The sequence below is a fragment of the Rhyacophila brunnea genome, unplaced genomic scaffold, assembly GCF_057557595.1.
Source record: "Rhyacophila brunnea isolate RB1 unplaced genomic scaffold, BYU_Rbru_1.0 scaffold_17, whole genome shotgun sequence".
Classification (NCBI taxonomy): domain Eukaryota; kingdom Metazoa; phylum Arthropoda; class Insecta; order Trichoptera; family Rhyacophilidae; genus Rhyacophila; species Rhyacophila brunnea.
In genome coordinates, this window is record NW_028232827.1 from 14,492,215 (window position 1) to 14,509,009 (window position 16,795).

Here is a 16,795-nt window from a genome sequence, read left to right on the forward strand (position 1 = left end):
TGACAGATTTTGTTTTTACGAGAAATGGATATCAGCCACTTGCTCAACTTGATTCTTCCAATGCTTTATTATAAAAGTGCTGTTTATTTTCTTTAATAACTGTACACATCGGAATATGCATTTATAATTAATATCAACCTATATTTCTTCATAAAATGGGATAAATAAACTTACGCCAAGCCCGATCATGTTTTTCCAAACCAGAAAGCAAGGCAGACGCAATTTTTGCACCTACATCGATGTAGCTTTTGGCGGCCGCTTTTCAATATCTCCCAGTATATCGCAACTCAGCATATGACAGTCGCCTTTAGCGTCAGCGTTCCCACGTGATAATAGTAGATATTTATAAGTCAGAACAATGCGTACTCCAGTGAGAGATGCAGTAGGTACCTACTACCTACCCACAAAATAGTTTTTTTAAATAAAAAAATGCTACTTTGGCCTGTCAAGACATTTTAAGTCTTGCATACTATCTCGCTGAACTAAAAGCACTCTTTACAAGACATTTGTAAAGCCAGTGCTCACCTACGCATCGGAAACCTGGACATTAACTCTGCGAAATGAACGAGCTCTGAACATCTTTGAAATAAAAATTCTCCGCCGTATATATGGACCGATCAGGGATGGCACCAATTGGAGGAGAAGATATAATGCTGAGCTCTACGGGCTGTACGAAGATTGCAGCTCAGTTCAATCAACTAAGATTGGGAGACTGCGATGGCTAGGTCATGTGCACCGTATGAATGACAATGAACCGGCAAAGAGAGTGATGTCCAACAATCCAATAGGACGTAGAAGAAGAGGGAGGCCAAAGATTCGCTGGTTGGATGGAGCTGCCAGTGACTGCCGTATTCTGAGGGTACCAAATTGGAAAGCGGCCACACTGGATAGGACAGGTGGAGGAAGCTGTTGGAGGAGGCCAGAACCCACACCGGGTGGTTGCGCCCCTGATGATGATGATGAGGTAAATAAAAAAAGTCGGGTAGTTCGCTTCCATTCTAAGCAACAAATAAAAACTATTCGAAATGTGTCTGATGGAATATTAGTAAAGCCATTGCTGAACTGTTTACAGTTTTTAGAGGGGAACATAATATTTTGTTTCTGATACCTAGGGCCTCAAACACATGCTCCAATCGAGCTTTGCATTTGCATAGAACCGACCATGAGTGCCGTTTTCACCTATTGCAGGTTAGTGACAAAATTTCAGTCAGTAGTCATAGGGTTGGCTATGTAAAACGCTTCGTGGTAATAGAGTTTGTTTTGAAGGATGTTTTACGTTTAAAAGCCTTAAATTGTAAATATAAAATTTTGAAATCGAAAAATAATTTTTATTAATTGCCAAGTTTACTATCGTCATTCATTTTTAAAATGACCTCGACAATTTACGCGTTGAGAGGTCGTTTGATTTACAGTGAGAATTTCTACAATGACAGCCACTGCCTTAATTACATAAATCTTAACTAATCTCATTGGAAAATTACTTTTGAAAATTTTCCTCAAGTTGGCTGTGCTTGATGCGTACAACGTGACCACGTTTCGAAAATAATGTGATTGTACCCACAAGCGACAGACGAACGAACGGAAAACACTTCTATACAAACCTTCTTGCTACGTTATCACTTGAGAAATCGCCCTTAGAGCCTATGTAACGAGTACAAAATTTTGAAAAATGGCGAAAAAGAGAAACACACAGTAATTACCCAAATATCAATATAAACCAGTAAATGTATGTAATATTAAAATATATAAGTCGTAGGTATATAATGTCCTCACTCTTGAGCAACATAATACATCAGAAATATGTAGTATAAAAATCTTGTTTTTAATACAACACCCGATGGGACTTCCGGGAATCCGTATTCACTGGATTCGCGCCACTGTGCTATATGAATCAAGCCACCGGCGTCCGATCTAATTACGACGAAATTAATTAATAGTTTTTACATGAAATGTTGAATTTAAAAAATATTTTATCTATATAATAATAGATATAGCTTCAAAATAGAATCAAAATATTACATGATATAATAAACATTTTTTTTTATTTATCAGATTTGAAAGCTTTCTTTATTGAATGATCCTGATTTTTTAATATGTTTGTACTTTTCCAAATTTTTCATGTTTCATAAAGAATGTTCTCAAACCTTGTAAATTATTCGTTAAATAAAATAATAGTAAATGCAAGTACATACGTTAAGTGTAAAATTTTGAGATATCCTGACGTCGGGTAGGAATCAAGGTACCTATTATTAGTATCTACCTTTATTCAAATCACAAAGCCAGTAGCTATGATTACCGAGGTTTGTAAAACCTTCTGTTGCGTAACTATTTGATAATTTCGTCGTAATTAGATAGAACACAGATGGCTAAATTGGTACAGCATATTATTTTCCAAAACCCGATTGATGAAGTTCGAGTGCTGTGCGGCTTATCATATTATAAGGCGTAGGGCGGACTTTTTCTTAATATTATTCAAAAAACCATTAAATTTGTTATTTTTTTTTGGTCCGTAATTTCTGCGACACAATGTACGAAGTCGCATTGAAAAATAAATTATCGTTTTCAGTCGGGTGATTCTCAATAATATAATATTATTTGACTTTTCTCCCGAGGGGTTACAATAGAAATTCGATGCCTGTCTTTATTTTTCCGGGTCATTTCATTTCTTTGATATACGCATTTAGCGTGTCTCCATTTGTAACAATAATACGATTCAAAGCCAATGACAAACAATAATTCACAGTTTTCGCACATGAAAATAGTTTCATAGAAAATATGATATATTATTATACAAAGGCAGACAGTTGTATTTACTTATAAAATATCATATTTGTATGTGAATTTCATTTTTTTCTCATTGAATCTCATTGTTGTCTAAGAATATGATACGTCACACACCGTGTATGATTTATTGATAGGCGTACCGTGTGTCCCGATTAAGCCGGGATTGTCCCGGTTTGGCGATGGTTCCTACGTAGCTATTCAATACACAAGGCAGCTATCGACGGTAGTTTTTCATATTTACGTATTGGGCCGGTTAATTGTTACAATAAGTTAACTGTCTAAACTGTCAAAAAGTGCTTTATTTTAATAGTCTCTCTCTCGGATGTGTTAACTTTGTAGAGCAAGATAGACAGTTTTGACAGTCTAGCTAGACGGTTAACTTATTGTAACATAACTGTTTAAATATTATTCCATATTATAATACTATTCAATATTAATATGATAAAGTGATCATATTTATCACTTTAGCCGTCAATAGTCACCCTAAAATTAAAATTAAAATTAAAATCATTATTAAAACAACACCCCTTGCCATATAGAGGACCTAAAAAACCTCACCCGAGTCTCCTCAAGACCCGAACGGGTTTCTTCAAGACCCCGAAATAAACGGGTCTCCTCAAGACCCGGAGTAAAATCGCACACGTAAATTCAGAGAAACCTTCACCAGCGACCAAAAAATAGAGACGAAGGGGATAATGCTTAACGTATGTGAGCCCCATAACCACTGAAGGATAATCCAAAGTCAAGTTGTGTATAGAATAGACCAGGGGTGGACATACATGAGGTCAACGAGAGCCCCATTCTGGATTTCTGTAAAGGTATATAAAGAACCGCACCATAGTCACGTTCTCACGTAGTATTAAATACAAAAATTCAAATTTAATTAAATTAAAGGAAAAATTTTGGTTATTAATTAATTAATATAAAAGAAAACTCGCTAAAATACAAGTAATACGAAAATACATAATGGGGAAATAAAATACCTATATTTTTATCAAGAGATATTGGGAGCCGCACTTAACCCAACGAAGAGCTGCATTTGCCCACGCCTGGAATAGACCCACTGTAATCACTACTGATTTGTCATTTAATTCTGGTTTATAATGTTAAGTATAATTACGTATGTCCTGATACACACTTCTGATTATTCCGCTGTATGTATACAAGATTACCTAATCCTCCTTAGGTATGTGATATTTTGATTGACCTTTTCTGTCCGTTACAACTTTCACGTTGTTAGATGATTCTACCAGTCTTTATAAATAATTAGAAAAAAACTTTTATAATATTACTAGTTTTCGTTTATCTATGTCCACCTTTAAATAACGATTAAGCGAACTGTCTACAATCAATTCACGTAAATCCAAAAATCTCCGTGATTAACATCAAATTGTCTGGGCAGAAGTCAATGGAGAACAAATCACCTTCTAGTCACCAGCCGCTATTTTTTATTGAAACGTGCTCAACAACGTATTTTGTAATCAGACTCTGAAAATGGTAATATAATTGTCTTGTTTCATAAGCTTCATGCAAGCTTCCAGTTTTGTGACGTCACGGGTGACACTGACTTGGGTTTTAATGAGGGTTTTAAAAGGGACAGTGGGTACATCCGAGCTTCATTAGGATAAACGTCAGTCGTTGTCAACTCGCTAATCCATAAAAGTATATCTGACCATATAAAATTGTATTATGAGTAATATCCAAGCTTCGTAAATTTGACTTTGGTACTTCATCTCTTTTAGCTTTTTTACAATTATGGTTTTATTTTCATCCACGTCAACAATATATGAAATATTATTTTTTGTTTTACTCTAAATTCAACAAAACAAGAATATCTTACCGATATTTTCTAATGTTCTTTACATTGAAGTTAATAGCCCCACCAAACCACACCTGTCTTAATCGGGCATATCACGGGACCCTACGTTTGATGTGATTTATGACTGGGAATGTCTCAGTAGCAGTTATCCAAGTCTTGGGATCCAAGTCGCCATGCACTCAAACGTGCTTTGACTGAATTTAAATGACTTTAAGTTAAGGGGGGACATGCTCAGCGTAGGTCAAAATGGAGATTATTTACAACGTTTAAGGTATGTCCAGGATCATGCTTTGAAAATAGAAAAAAGCTCCATTTTGACCCACGCTGAGCACGTCCGCCCTTAAGGTACCCATGGGAGAGATGAGGACGTAGAGGCAATATTAAAAATAGTAGTAAGTAAAAAATTAAAGCTTATATAAAACTGACGAACATTCTAAATGAAGAGTTCTTCACGTTGGCAGTATGACGCCGCAAATTTTCTAAATTCACAATAGTCCGTCAAGACGAATATACGCGATCACCGTTGTTGTCACGTGTTGTGTGACCCATGGCCGGCAAATGGTCGCCATACTTTGACACAGTGTCGCTGTTTCAACATTTTCAATATTCGCCATGCTTGGCCCATTGAGTAGGGGAGCATTATAATACTAACTACACATATTATTGTTACCATATTTGATGGATAAACTATCATAATTCGAATTATAACTCAAATCTGTATCGCCTACATGTGTAGTCAATAGCAGTAACACGTTTGCAATGTAACACGAATGATGGTGTAAACCCAGATGCCAAAAATATTATTAACGATGAAAATGAAGAGTTTAAGACAACTTGAAAAAACAAAAAAGCGTGACTGGGTGAATAGAGACGACACCATAATGGGTCTTTAAAACTGGAGAGAGCTATGCTGAAGACCAAGGTCCATACCGGATGAGGATAATGAAATAATGAAATAATTTAAAACTGGGAAGATGACAATATACTCTGACCACACCGTGCGGCATCACGAAAGATATTAATTTCTGTATCTTATCATTCAAGGGAAGATTTCCGGTAAATAAAGCCCTCCGAGACGAAAACCGTCCCAATTCAAGAAACGTAGAGACCAGTTTCAGATCAACTCCACCTCTGTTTCTGAGCAGCAACAGACATGGAAAAGATGGACGGAATTTGTTGACGGTTTGTGAACATAGTTTCATTAACTCTACTAATACTTTTTTAGAAGAAATTGAGAATCAATAAAAACTATTATAATGGAGTTTTAGCATATAAACATAGACTCATGTAAGTAGAGTTATTAAACAATATAACTTTATATTATTATCGTAACAAGTTTCAAACGTAAAATATAAAATGCACTTATTTTACACTCGAGATACGAAATGTGCCATACATTCGACATCACTGGAAGAAAGAGTATGAGGGTCTTGTTTCTGTAATACAGGAAAAAATCTGAAACTTTATAAAACTCGTTTATTTGGATTATATTTTTATGACTTGGTATTATGTTTCACTTCAAGATTAATTATTAAATGATCCTCTTTACCGCGAATTTTTTTAAATGTAGGTATATTTTGTTTAAAATTACGCCGTCAAGTTTGTCCCAATTTTCTATATTAATTATAATAATAATATTACAAAGACTTTACGTATACTGGTGGCGTTGGTTTTTTTCTGTATAAAATAATTTGTAATAGGTACTTGAAGCCTTTATGTCAAGTAGAAACATTATATAAATATTATATTATACTTTCTCCCTCAATCAAAAAGAAATGAAGGACCTATAATGAGACCTTCGTCCAGCAGTGAATCGGCCTGGGCTAGTGATCATGATATACTTTTTAATAAGTTATAATAATAATAAAAAAATACAAATGCAATTTTTGTTTTGGTGTCTTTTTCGTCCACGAATAAAACATTAAATAAATCAATTCCATCGGTTAGAAATTTCTCACCTCTTTTTAAACTGCAAAACCAATAGCTACCATTTTTTTTTTAATAAAACGTTATCAAATATGGTTAGTCATGGTGTGTTTGAATTTTTCATCATCAATATATTTGATTTTGGTATGTTTGTATTTTTATTACAACGTTTTTATTAGGTCGTATTGTTGTTTGTCCGGTGGTTGTTTGTGCAGTACAAATCTTCCCGACTAGCTAGACATTTGAAACTTTTAGAATATATCAGAACACGATGCCAATGCATTCTTTTAATACTTTTGGCCATATTTAAGCAGAATTGAATTCATTTTCAGTTAATTCTGTTTTGTATGGAAAGTTATTTCAGAAAAATCCGTAAAAAGCAAAAGAGTATTATTGGTTGCTAAGGGGGTAGTCCTAGCAACTAAATTATTAATATATACGTGCGTTACTATGGAAATCAAAATGAAATGTCAAAATGACATTTCAGTATTCTATATTTGTTTGTTTTTTATTTACTTCATATCAAGTACAAGTTTGAGAATATTGAGCATAATAATTCAACAGAAAATTTAAAAACGTTGTATATATGAAGTTATTTTTATCTTGTAATTATTTTAAGTGCATTTTACAGAATCTTGTCGTATTCCATTTCAGGCAGTAATTTTATTGTTTAGTTCACCAAGAAAATGCAGCTTTAAAAAAATCATAATCGTTTAATTTGATTCCAGACTCTCAAGAATTACTTCAATCAAAATGTTTGTAAGTACCTACTATCTCCAAATGAAGACATCAGAGTGCCGACAGTGGCGTATCTTCTTCAAAGGGATATCTGGTGACACGCTTTCACCCCCCAGGAGACCTACGGTATTCGGTCGAGTATCCCTTACTACGCGGTTTGGATTGGACATATACATCCGCCAGCGAGGATAATAATTTGTCATAATCTGTTTACCTGCCGCCAAATATAGTGTTTTCATTATATTGTGTTCTCTAAATTTTTGCTAACCGGCTTGACAATTAGGTACCATTACTCCTTCTTCTTTAGGAGTGTCGGGGCTGAGAGGTATCACTACATATTATGACTTCACTTTAAATACATGTGAAATCTACATTGTATAACTTACCATTTAAACTGGCATCGGAGGGATCTGGCACCCGAATTAGCTCTTCTGGTTCGGGCTGTGATGTACTGCTAGATGTTTTTCTTTTTGTTTTCTTGTCATCTTCCTGAAAAGAAGAAAAATACCATTGTTAAGTTTATTCAGAATATATTGTTTTATCTTAGTGACAACTGACATTGTGTCTCAAGTCCGTTTCGAACTTGATTACATAACAAAAATCACATTGTACTAACTCCAAAGGGTTGAATTTCACGTGCAGTTAATTGATATCTAAATGTATATCTTCTTTAAATTTTGTGAAGAATTCGAATGAAAAAATATTTCGGTATTTTATTCTCATCTCCAGCACCGTATCCAAAAATTTTACATATGCAGTTAGTCGTATCATAGTTCACCGTGAGATGTGAGATCGATAATAGATAGCCGAATAGTATCGAAATCAATAATTAATGTCTAAATATTTTTTTTAACTTAATAAAATTACCCGAATACAAAGGAAAGAGAGAAGAAAATATGTAGGTAAGTAAATTATAAATACAATAATTTCGTATAATTTATATAAAATTCTGGTAGGTGCTCGTAAGTTTCAAGTCATGCCTATCATATATTTGATAATAATGACAAAGTTACTATCATATATTTGATAAAAAAATCAAATTCATGTTCTTGTTGAATCCAATAATGTTGGAACACGACTGTCTGCAGCTTCACAAACACGGCGTCATTTTTTTTATCTCAATTCTGTACGGTCAACTCTTCCGCGGCGAAATTTTATACGTACAATTTACAATATATAACCATTCAGCATACACATCGTATTATAATATGCAATGTAACCAACAGTAGCGTACAAATTACACGTATATAACATGGATAATAAAAAATCCCATTACACGTGAGAAGTATCCATTCCAGACGAAAGTTACAATAATAACAATTTTTGATGATAACAAGCAACTGTTAGATACTTCAGAAGGCTTTTATTCACACTTTACATTTCAAATGATATGCAAATTGTCATAATTTCTGTAGACGCTTCTTTTATTATGTAAATTTTCAATCGTTTGAATAAGTTTATCTTATGCATATTTACAAACTTGGAATTATTGTTTTTTTTGTAATTTTTTAATTATGGAAGTTTTTATTTCATAATTCAAAGGTAAAATATACACTATAGATAATTTACATTTAAAATAATACCGAATTATATGAGATAATTTCGGTGACATATTTTTGAAAATGGTATCATTTGAGATACAATATCTGTACCTAGCTACCAGTATGTTTTATATAACATTTTATAGATAAATGATGAAGTAAAAGTTTTGTACTTAAAGTAGGTTTCATTTTATATTTCAGAACCGATTCACTTTTACGTATAGTCATACTCATAACAGAAACCTAAAATTATTAATGAAACCAAAAATCCGAAACCCCATAGACCGTAATCGAACGTGTTCTTTTTGGACATTGGCTCTCTGATACAGTTATGGTGATGATCGTTGTTTATGATTGTTTATGATTATCCAGCATTTTAACTAACATATTATTTATTACATATAACTTTTGTACTACATGATATTATTGTTATGATGGATTTCAGATAAGTAAATGTAGTAAGTATGTATTTGAGTAGACTTGTAATATGTGAAAATAATTCTTATGTCAATTTTTTTACATAACGTTCTTTTAGAACTAGTTTAATAGTTCATGCAGGCAGACATGTTTTTGTTCGTAATAAGTAAATAAAGATTACTTGTTATGTACAGTAGTATGTATTTCCTAATACGCATAGATACGTGATAACAGCTGATAATAAGAGGTATATTCAAGTATGAAAATCTTAAACTAGTCCTAGCCAGTTTGCTATTTCTTAGAATGCATGCCCAAATTCAAACCAGTTTATTATATACCATCTGAAGTATGTAATTTATAGATTAGTATTTTACCTTAAAAAATAAAAAAGCGTTCATTAAAGACAGCGCTTAAAATTTTAGCATCTACTGTACTATCGGATGGCAACATTAATACAAAACGCAGTTCAGGTCAAACATAAGCCAATCTCTGATATTTTTTTTTGGTATTGACTTCAAGATATAGCATTTATAATTCAAAAATGGAACTGAGCATTGCGTGCGTTTTAAGCTCATAAATCTAGTATTTATAATTTCAATAAAAATGAGGAAATTTAGCGTCATAAACACCCAACATACCTATTGATCATAAATCATTTGCTCTAACTATCTATATGTTCATTACGTATATCTAAGTACATATAAATATTTTGGGCGAAAGCTGTTTCCTAATGTCAGGCTCACCAGGCACCAATAGCGAGGGCTGTACAGCTGGTCAATGCACTCCCTAGACATATTATAGACATTTTTAGCGATGCATTATGTGTTCTAAAATTCTATTTTATTGTTTAATTTGTATTTTTTTTTAATTATTGTGGTTTATTTGTTTCTTTTCTATAAAAATATTTTTTACTTTGTTTTTTTTCTCTACCTTGTTTTTTCTCTAGTTGATTTACTCTTACTTATTATTCTAAATGTCATGTTGTGAACGTCTTTAATTAATAATTTGTTATGTGCTCAACGTGACTTTTTTTAAATAAATAAATATATTCTGCCCCTGATTCATTAATATTATGTTTTAATATTAATAATATGCACTCTTTCCACTCTATATTTTAGCTGTTATGAATTATGAACAAAACAAACACTATAATATTGTCAATTCATATTTACCTAATACAATATGTTGATGAAGCAGTCATTTTCATTTTAAAATACTGTCTTATTTTGCGAACGGTAACGCGATGTGATGGCATAAGAAAGTAATATCACAGTAAAATAAAGGTTAACAAACGACATTTAAATTTAACCCATTCGTGAGATTCGATCCTGTCAACCACCATGACTACGAAGCGAGCACAGGTGTTATTTATTACAAATACTTCTACTCGACAACTTGTCATACCAAATAATAATTAATAATATGCACCGATGTCTGTTTGGCCAGCGATCAGAAAATGAGCTTGCATAACAGCGAAGAATTTCGACAGATATCAAAATCTTTCAAATATTTGACAAGCGGCTGGCAAGTAACACATCAAATCCGGCAAAGTGTACTAAAATAAATTCATAATTATTTATGACGATTCAACCACTTTATGAAATATTGGTCGTTGACAGGTTGAAAATATTTGCTCCAATGTGTTATTGACTTTCACAACGACTATGTATTTGACATGAACATTGATACAGTACGCAACATAATATATTATAAGTACTAACTTACAACATTTGGCAAAGTCTTGCACCAATTATTATTGAAACGAGTAAATATCGTAATATTGCCCCGTTAAAACTTTAAAGCGTAAATCGAAAGCTTCATTACATCTTCAATTCGAAATATTGTCAACAGGTTAATAATGTGTATCTCGGATTAAAATATGTGATTTTTGTTTTTAAGCTAATAAATAAATACTCTAAAATCGTAATAGGGAGTAGGCGACAAGATTTTTAAAAATCCACAAATAACGTAGGCGTAAAAATACTTTGTGAATCACGATTTTTTTGCTATTTTTTATTTGCGATAAGACAGCGTACAGAACTAGTCACAAAAGTTAACTTATCATTCTACAGTTATCTAATATATGTGATAAAATAGATATTAAAATATTTTTTTAAGAAATGAAATCCGCAAATAGACTAGATCTATAAATTTGGTCTCATTATAATGACTGTGAGTAAAAATACAAATAAAAACATATAAATGAATACGAATTAATTACCAAGTGGAGCAAAATGAAAGACTTGAAAATCAAATGAGAAAGCACAAAATCTTGTCTAAACGAAATCTTTTCTCGATGTATCGATAGGCTTACGGTTTCAAAAGTTAATTTGAGTATTTTTGTGTCAAGTTAAAAAATAATAATTCATGTATGTATTTGAAAAAATTAAATGTAATTCATTGATAAAATATGCATCATAAACTGAGGACTTTTCTTTGTGCCACGCCACTATCAACTAACTAAATCTAGTTTTATAATACCCCGTTTACACGTACATGGATTTACTGCTGACAGAACGTTTTATCGCGGCCATAACAAAAAAAAGCACGTTGAAAGCGTTTGGAAGATTGCATGTGATGATCAAAAAAGTTCGAAAGATTTCTGAACTTTCACGCGACAATTGCACCGTGCAATATCTTCGCCTGCGCAGTAGAACGATATTGGCGATCCTGTCGGTAAAAAAACGAACTACACCGCGCAGAGACTCATTGGCGCTATATTCTTTATCAATTCTCAGCTCTATATAAATCTTACGTTTTGGAAGTAACAATAAAATAAAATTGACAGTAGCGTTAAATTATATTAAATAAAGTATTAAATATATTTACAATAATACTTAGTGGTGAAATTGTAAATTTTCAGCTGGAAGGATTTGGCGTAGCGGGACATTGGACAGTCCAAAATATATATTGGTTTGCTATAAAATTGAATTGAAAATCATGTACAATATAAATATATAATTTGTATATATTATATCCAGGGGCGGTCGACAGATGCGATATATGCAGCGCATTCCTTATAATTTTATAATAAAAGGCTTTTTCTCATGTGTATCGTTATTAAAGTTCGAATTTATGCAACCTTTAAGCTCCAGATTCACCAGTCATATTCGAAAATGTTGTTTGTGTTTCCCCTTTTACAGGATACATTGTTTCAAAAGTCACCGCACGCCACTGATATAAATAAGTAGGTATGATAAATAAGAAGAATTCGTCAATCTTATCTCGAGAATTGGCGTATAATATTCTTTGAGACGAAGGGAAGTTCGTCAAGAGCATCCTCACTCTCTGAAAATGTGATTTTTAAGCAAGCCGAAACATTATACATTTGTCAAAATGTCTGGCCTCCAAAAGAAACCATAAAAACATAAGAAAAGACAAGTAAACAACTTTTTTATCTTTCAAACGCGTTCCTAAAATTTAATTTATAATTTATGTGCCTCACAGAAGAGATCTCTAAATCATTGTGTCATCTTTTGCCAAATATTGAAAGCTTTCGCGTTCCGGTATGCTTTTATTGATATTATTTTTAAAATCTGGATATAAAAACATTAAATTCATTGAGGAAAATTATTAATGTAGATATTTTAACACGCCAATGTAAATACACTGTCTTATATAATATATACCAGAAAAAAATTACAATGCGTCTCATTTTGCATTTATAATTCTTTTAATAGTTTCATAATAACAACAATATATTGGGTTAAATAATGTGAAAATCAGTCAATCTTAGGATAGTTTATAGTAATATCAATAATATGAATCGCATTACTATTACTCTGCCCAGCTAAGTAAAAACACAGTATTTTTATTTTAGTGATATGAGATCCCAAGTTTTAAACTACCTTTTCTTTTATATTATGTACAATTGTTGGATTTTTTCGACATAATCTATAAGTAGACTTTGGCTATTATTAACTAATAGATAAACTAGACAATGTCTATTTATAGATTATGTCAAAACAATCCAACAATTTTTCATAATATAAGAGAAAATGTGGGTAGTTTAAAACTTGAGTTCTCATTTCACTAAAACCAAAAACACTGTATTTTACTTAGCAAAGCAGTACTGCTGGTGCCGTATTCAGTTTGAGTCTATAGGTATATGAAATATGAAAATTTTATAATCAATATTTAAAACGGATTTTCGAATATTTCTACTAAAGAAAAAGCCATACTTATAATATCGTTTTAATGTGTAACGAATCACAAATCAGCATTCCTGGTGGTGTCGAAGTATGGAGATTATGTTGGCACCGTTTAGATGGAGCGGCTGAATGAAAATCATCCCAGAATATCTGAGAAAAACTGTAAAAGCTGACTTTCATTCTGAAGGAAAATTTAAAAAAATCTTAAATAATTTCAACCTAATAATTAAAAGATTCGCAGCCTCTGACATTGTTAAATAATAATACCGTTTTCCTGAAGCACCCATGATCCAGTGATAATGAATAGTAAGGTAATGGTATTTTAAATAATCAATATTAGGATACTACTATAATTTAAGGATACTACGAGTTTGTCATTCAAGCTATTATAATATTAAGTAGCTCTACTTTGCATTCACGGTTCCGTGAATTCAAATGTATGTATTTATATATTATACCACATCTGGAGCGTTTTATGACAGTTCCATAACATGTGTAAACCTAACGCGCAATTTCCTAATGTACCTATTACGTATGATAAGCTGGCAGAAATTTCAAAAGACAAAATGGCGATAGGCATTAAGTATTTATTCAAAAACAGGAAACAACTCGGAGCGCCACGAAGCGCCGAAATTAGGAAATTATTTTCTCGTATCAGTAATTGAATCGTGCTTTGTTTTACTTGCTAAACAACGAAAGATCCGGTTGTGTTGAAATTCGTTTCCCGCCCGAATTGACATTCGATGCCTAGACGGCGAATTTTAAACTCAAACCAAACTTTTAATTCAGATACCATATTATATTTTATCAAGCGGCGTCAATTCATTGCTGAGTGAAGGCATCCCCTACCGTATTCTACTCTTATCGGTCCCTAATTCTTTACTGCGACGTACATTTACCAACCATTATAGGTTCATCTATCCAGTGAGTTTTAGGGCATCATTCTTGTGGTCTTTTAGTGACCCTTGGGTATCACTGTGTGACTACATTTATCCAGCGGTTGTTCACTCGCCGAGCGATATGTCCAGCCATCATATTTTTATCACAATTAATGCTGATATCAATTAGGTTAATCTCACGATACACTGCGTCATGAAACATCATATCCGTCCTGCAACGGGGTATCAAGAAGACCGCAGAATTACAGAATGATATTGGCGGAACATGAAAATTAATAGTATAGACGAATCGTAAATCAACCCACGAATGAATAAAAAAGCAGTCACTCTTTGTGGTGGAAAAGGATTGCATTGATAGCATACACAGAGAAAATACCTTTGATTGTCATTGTCATTATATATTCTTGTTGAGTATAATAATAATAATGACAATCGGTTACATATACAATAATTCTCTTTTTTTTTTTTAAATCTTACCTTGACAGGAATAATGTTCAGCTGTTTAATTTCTCTGGATATTTTAAAAAGAAAAAAAAAATACAACTGATTGGTATGTAGGCCAACAATTTAGATTAATTAAAATAAACAATTCTCATCAATGCTGGTTGGTTGAATTGAGGTAAACTAAATCCATCTATAAATCTGAATAGTATTCCGGATTAATTTTCCGCAATATATTCATTTTATATTTCAAAAATATTGGATGCTTTAGGTCTTTGTAAATTCTTTTATTCATGAAAAATTAATTAACCAACAATAAACATTTATAAACTCCTAAAAAGTTATGAATGACAAACACTGGAGGTGTGGTTAATAAGGAAGATTCAGAATTTTCGACACTACAAAATCTCTAAATTAAACTTGAACACCATTAGTTTTTGGAGGAAAATAAACCTGTCAAAGAGCGTATAGACTCATATGGGTCAACACGTTGTTAGATGCAATGGATCTAGAGCTCTCCATGAGATTTATGAAGGAACTTCAGTGGGTATTCGACCCCTGGGCTATATCCATAGAAGACGGATAGACAACCAATGACCAGGTGACCAATTGGAAAGATGTTGGGATAGAAATTCCTGGAAGACGGTTATACAATCGGCCATGCACCTGAATAGTTTGTAGAATAACATTAAGAACGTATTGCTATCTTTCAATAAAAACCATTATATTTCTGCTATTTTGACGTTAAAATTAGGATAATATTATCAGTGGGATAAATCTATCTATCTATAATATGAGGATTATGAGTATTATTATTAATTCTTCTTTTACGGGACGTCATAGCCGTTACCGCTGTGCAACAGGTAAAAAATTGTCTTTGCCACTTCCGTGTATCCATTATAGATAGACCGTGGCACGTTACTGTAATCTTCGATGCTAATGCTAGTTATCTTTCATACTTCGAATGCAATACAGTAAACTGTAGGCAGAAAATAACTATTGATGTATAGATATTGAAATAAATGCCTGGCAAAAATTGTATCTTTTTTTAATTCATTTAGTGTGAACAGGTTACTACATTGCATTCGAAGAGAATCGAAAACAATTTACTAGTACTACCATCATAAATCGCAATTTAGTTACACGGCCTGAATATAAACAATAAAAAAATTGTAAACCAAGTTTTTGACAAAGTCTACCGTTGATATTCGTAGTTGGTTGCCAACAATATTTTAGACGAAATATATTATAAATAAAACATAATATCACAAGCCGTCCATTGCTCTTCTATTGGAGTATTTACGAGACAAGCGTTATTCTGGGCCGATTCGCGGCTATTTCGCATTATTTTTCGAAAATAAATAACGCGAAACCGCCGAAACGACTTGGTCAGGGGCTATTTCCGACTCGGCACGAGTTATTCGGATTATTTTTAAATTTACTTTGTTGGCGCCGTGAAGAAAGGATTCTTATCGCGTATGTCGGACTGTCGAATCAGTGCTATTGTGATGCCACATTACCATTGGCTTGCTAATGAACACAACACGTGAAAAAAGGGTCCAGAAACTCAATGTAACACAACGTGGTTACAGAAGCTGGAAGGCAGAAGACAAACAACTAAATAATTTGATATTGAAATAAACAAGAATATATAAATATTGAAAATGGTGTTACAATCCACTAAAAATAATACTCTCACGACGAGATCATACTTAAACTATTTATAATAGCATTTAAAGTAAGTAATTTTTAATCACAAACAAATTTATTTATCATAACTTTGCTGTGAGAAACCATTCAGAATATTATTTTTGAAGGTAAACATCTTCTGTGTGATAATCACAACAAATCTTTGAAACTCTTAGTACCTATCTCGCGAATCCTTATAAAATGTGCCACGCCTAAGCGAGTGACACCAAAATGTTTGTAAACAAATGTTTCAGTATATAAACCCAGCCTAAAGATGTAATAATCATATTTATATTATAGTCTGACCAACATACGAGTACTACGGATTATTTCGTTGGTTCTTCGTTGTCGATTAATTCTCTTTTTTTTATATACATTTATAGTTATTAT

The 16,795-nt window shown here is 32.6% G+C and overlaps 1 protein-coding gene across 6 annotated transcripts in view; it reads right to left on the reverse strand.

Moving 5' to 3' along the window:
• Nucleotides 1-16,795, reverse strand: part of Eip63F-1 (Ecdysone-induced protein 63F 1) — a 187,170-nt gene that overhangs the window by 74,159 nt on the left and 96,216 nt on the right. For all 6 annotated transcript variants that reach the window (XM_085944754.1, XM_085944752.1, XM_085944751.1 and 3 more), the window contains one exon: nucleotides 7,654-7,756. In XM_085944754.1, coding sequence (XP_085800880.1) covers nucleotides 7,654-7,756 — 103 coding nt within the window. The remainder of the gene's footprint in view (nucleotides 1-7,653; nucleotides 7,757-16,795) is intronic.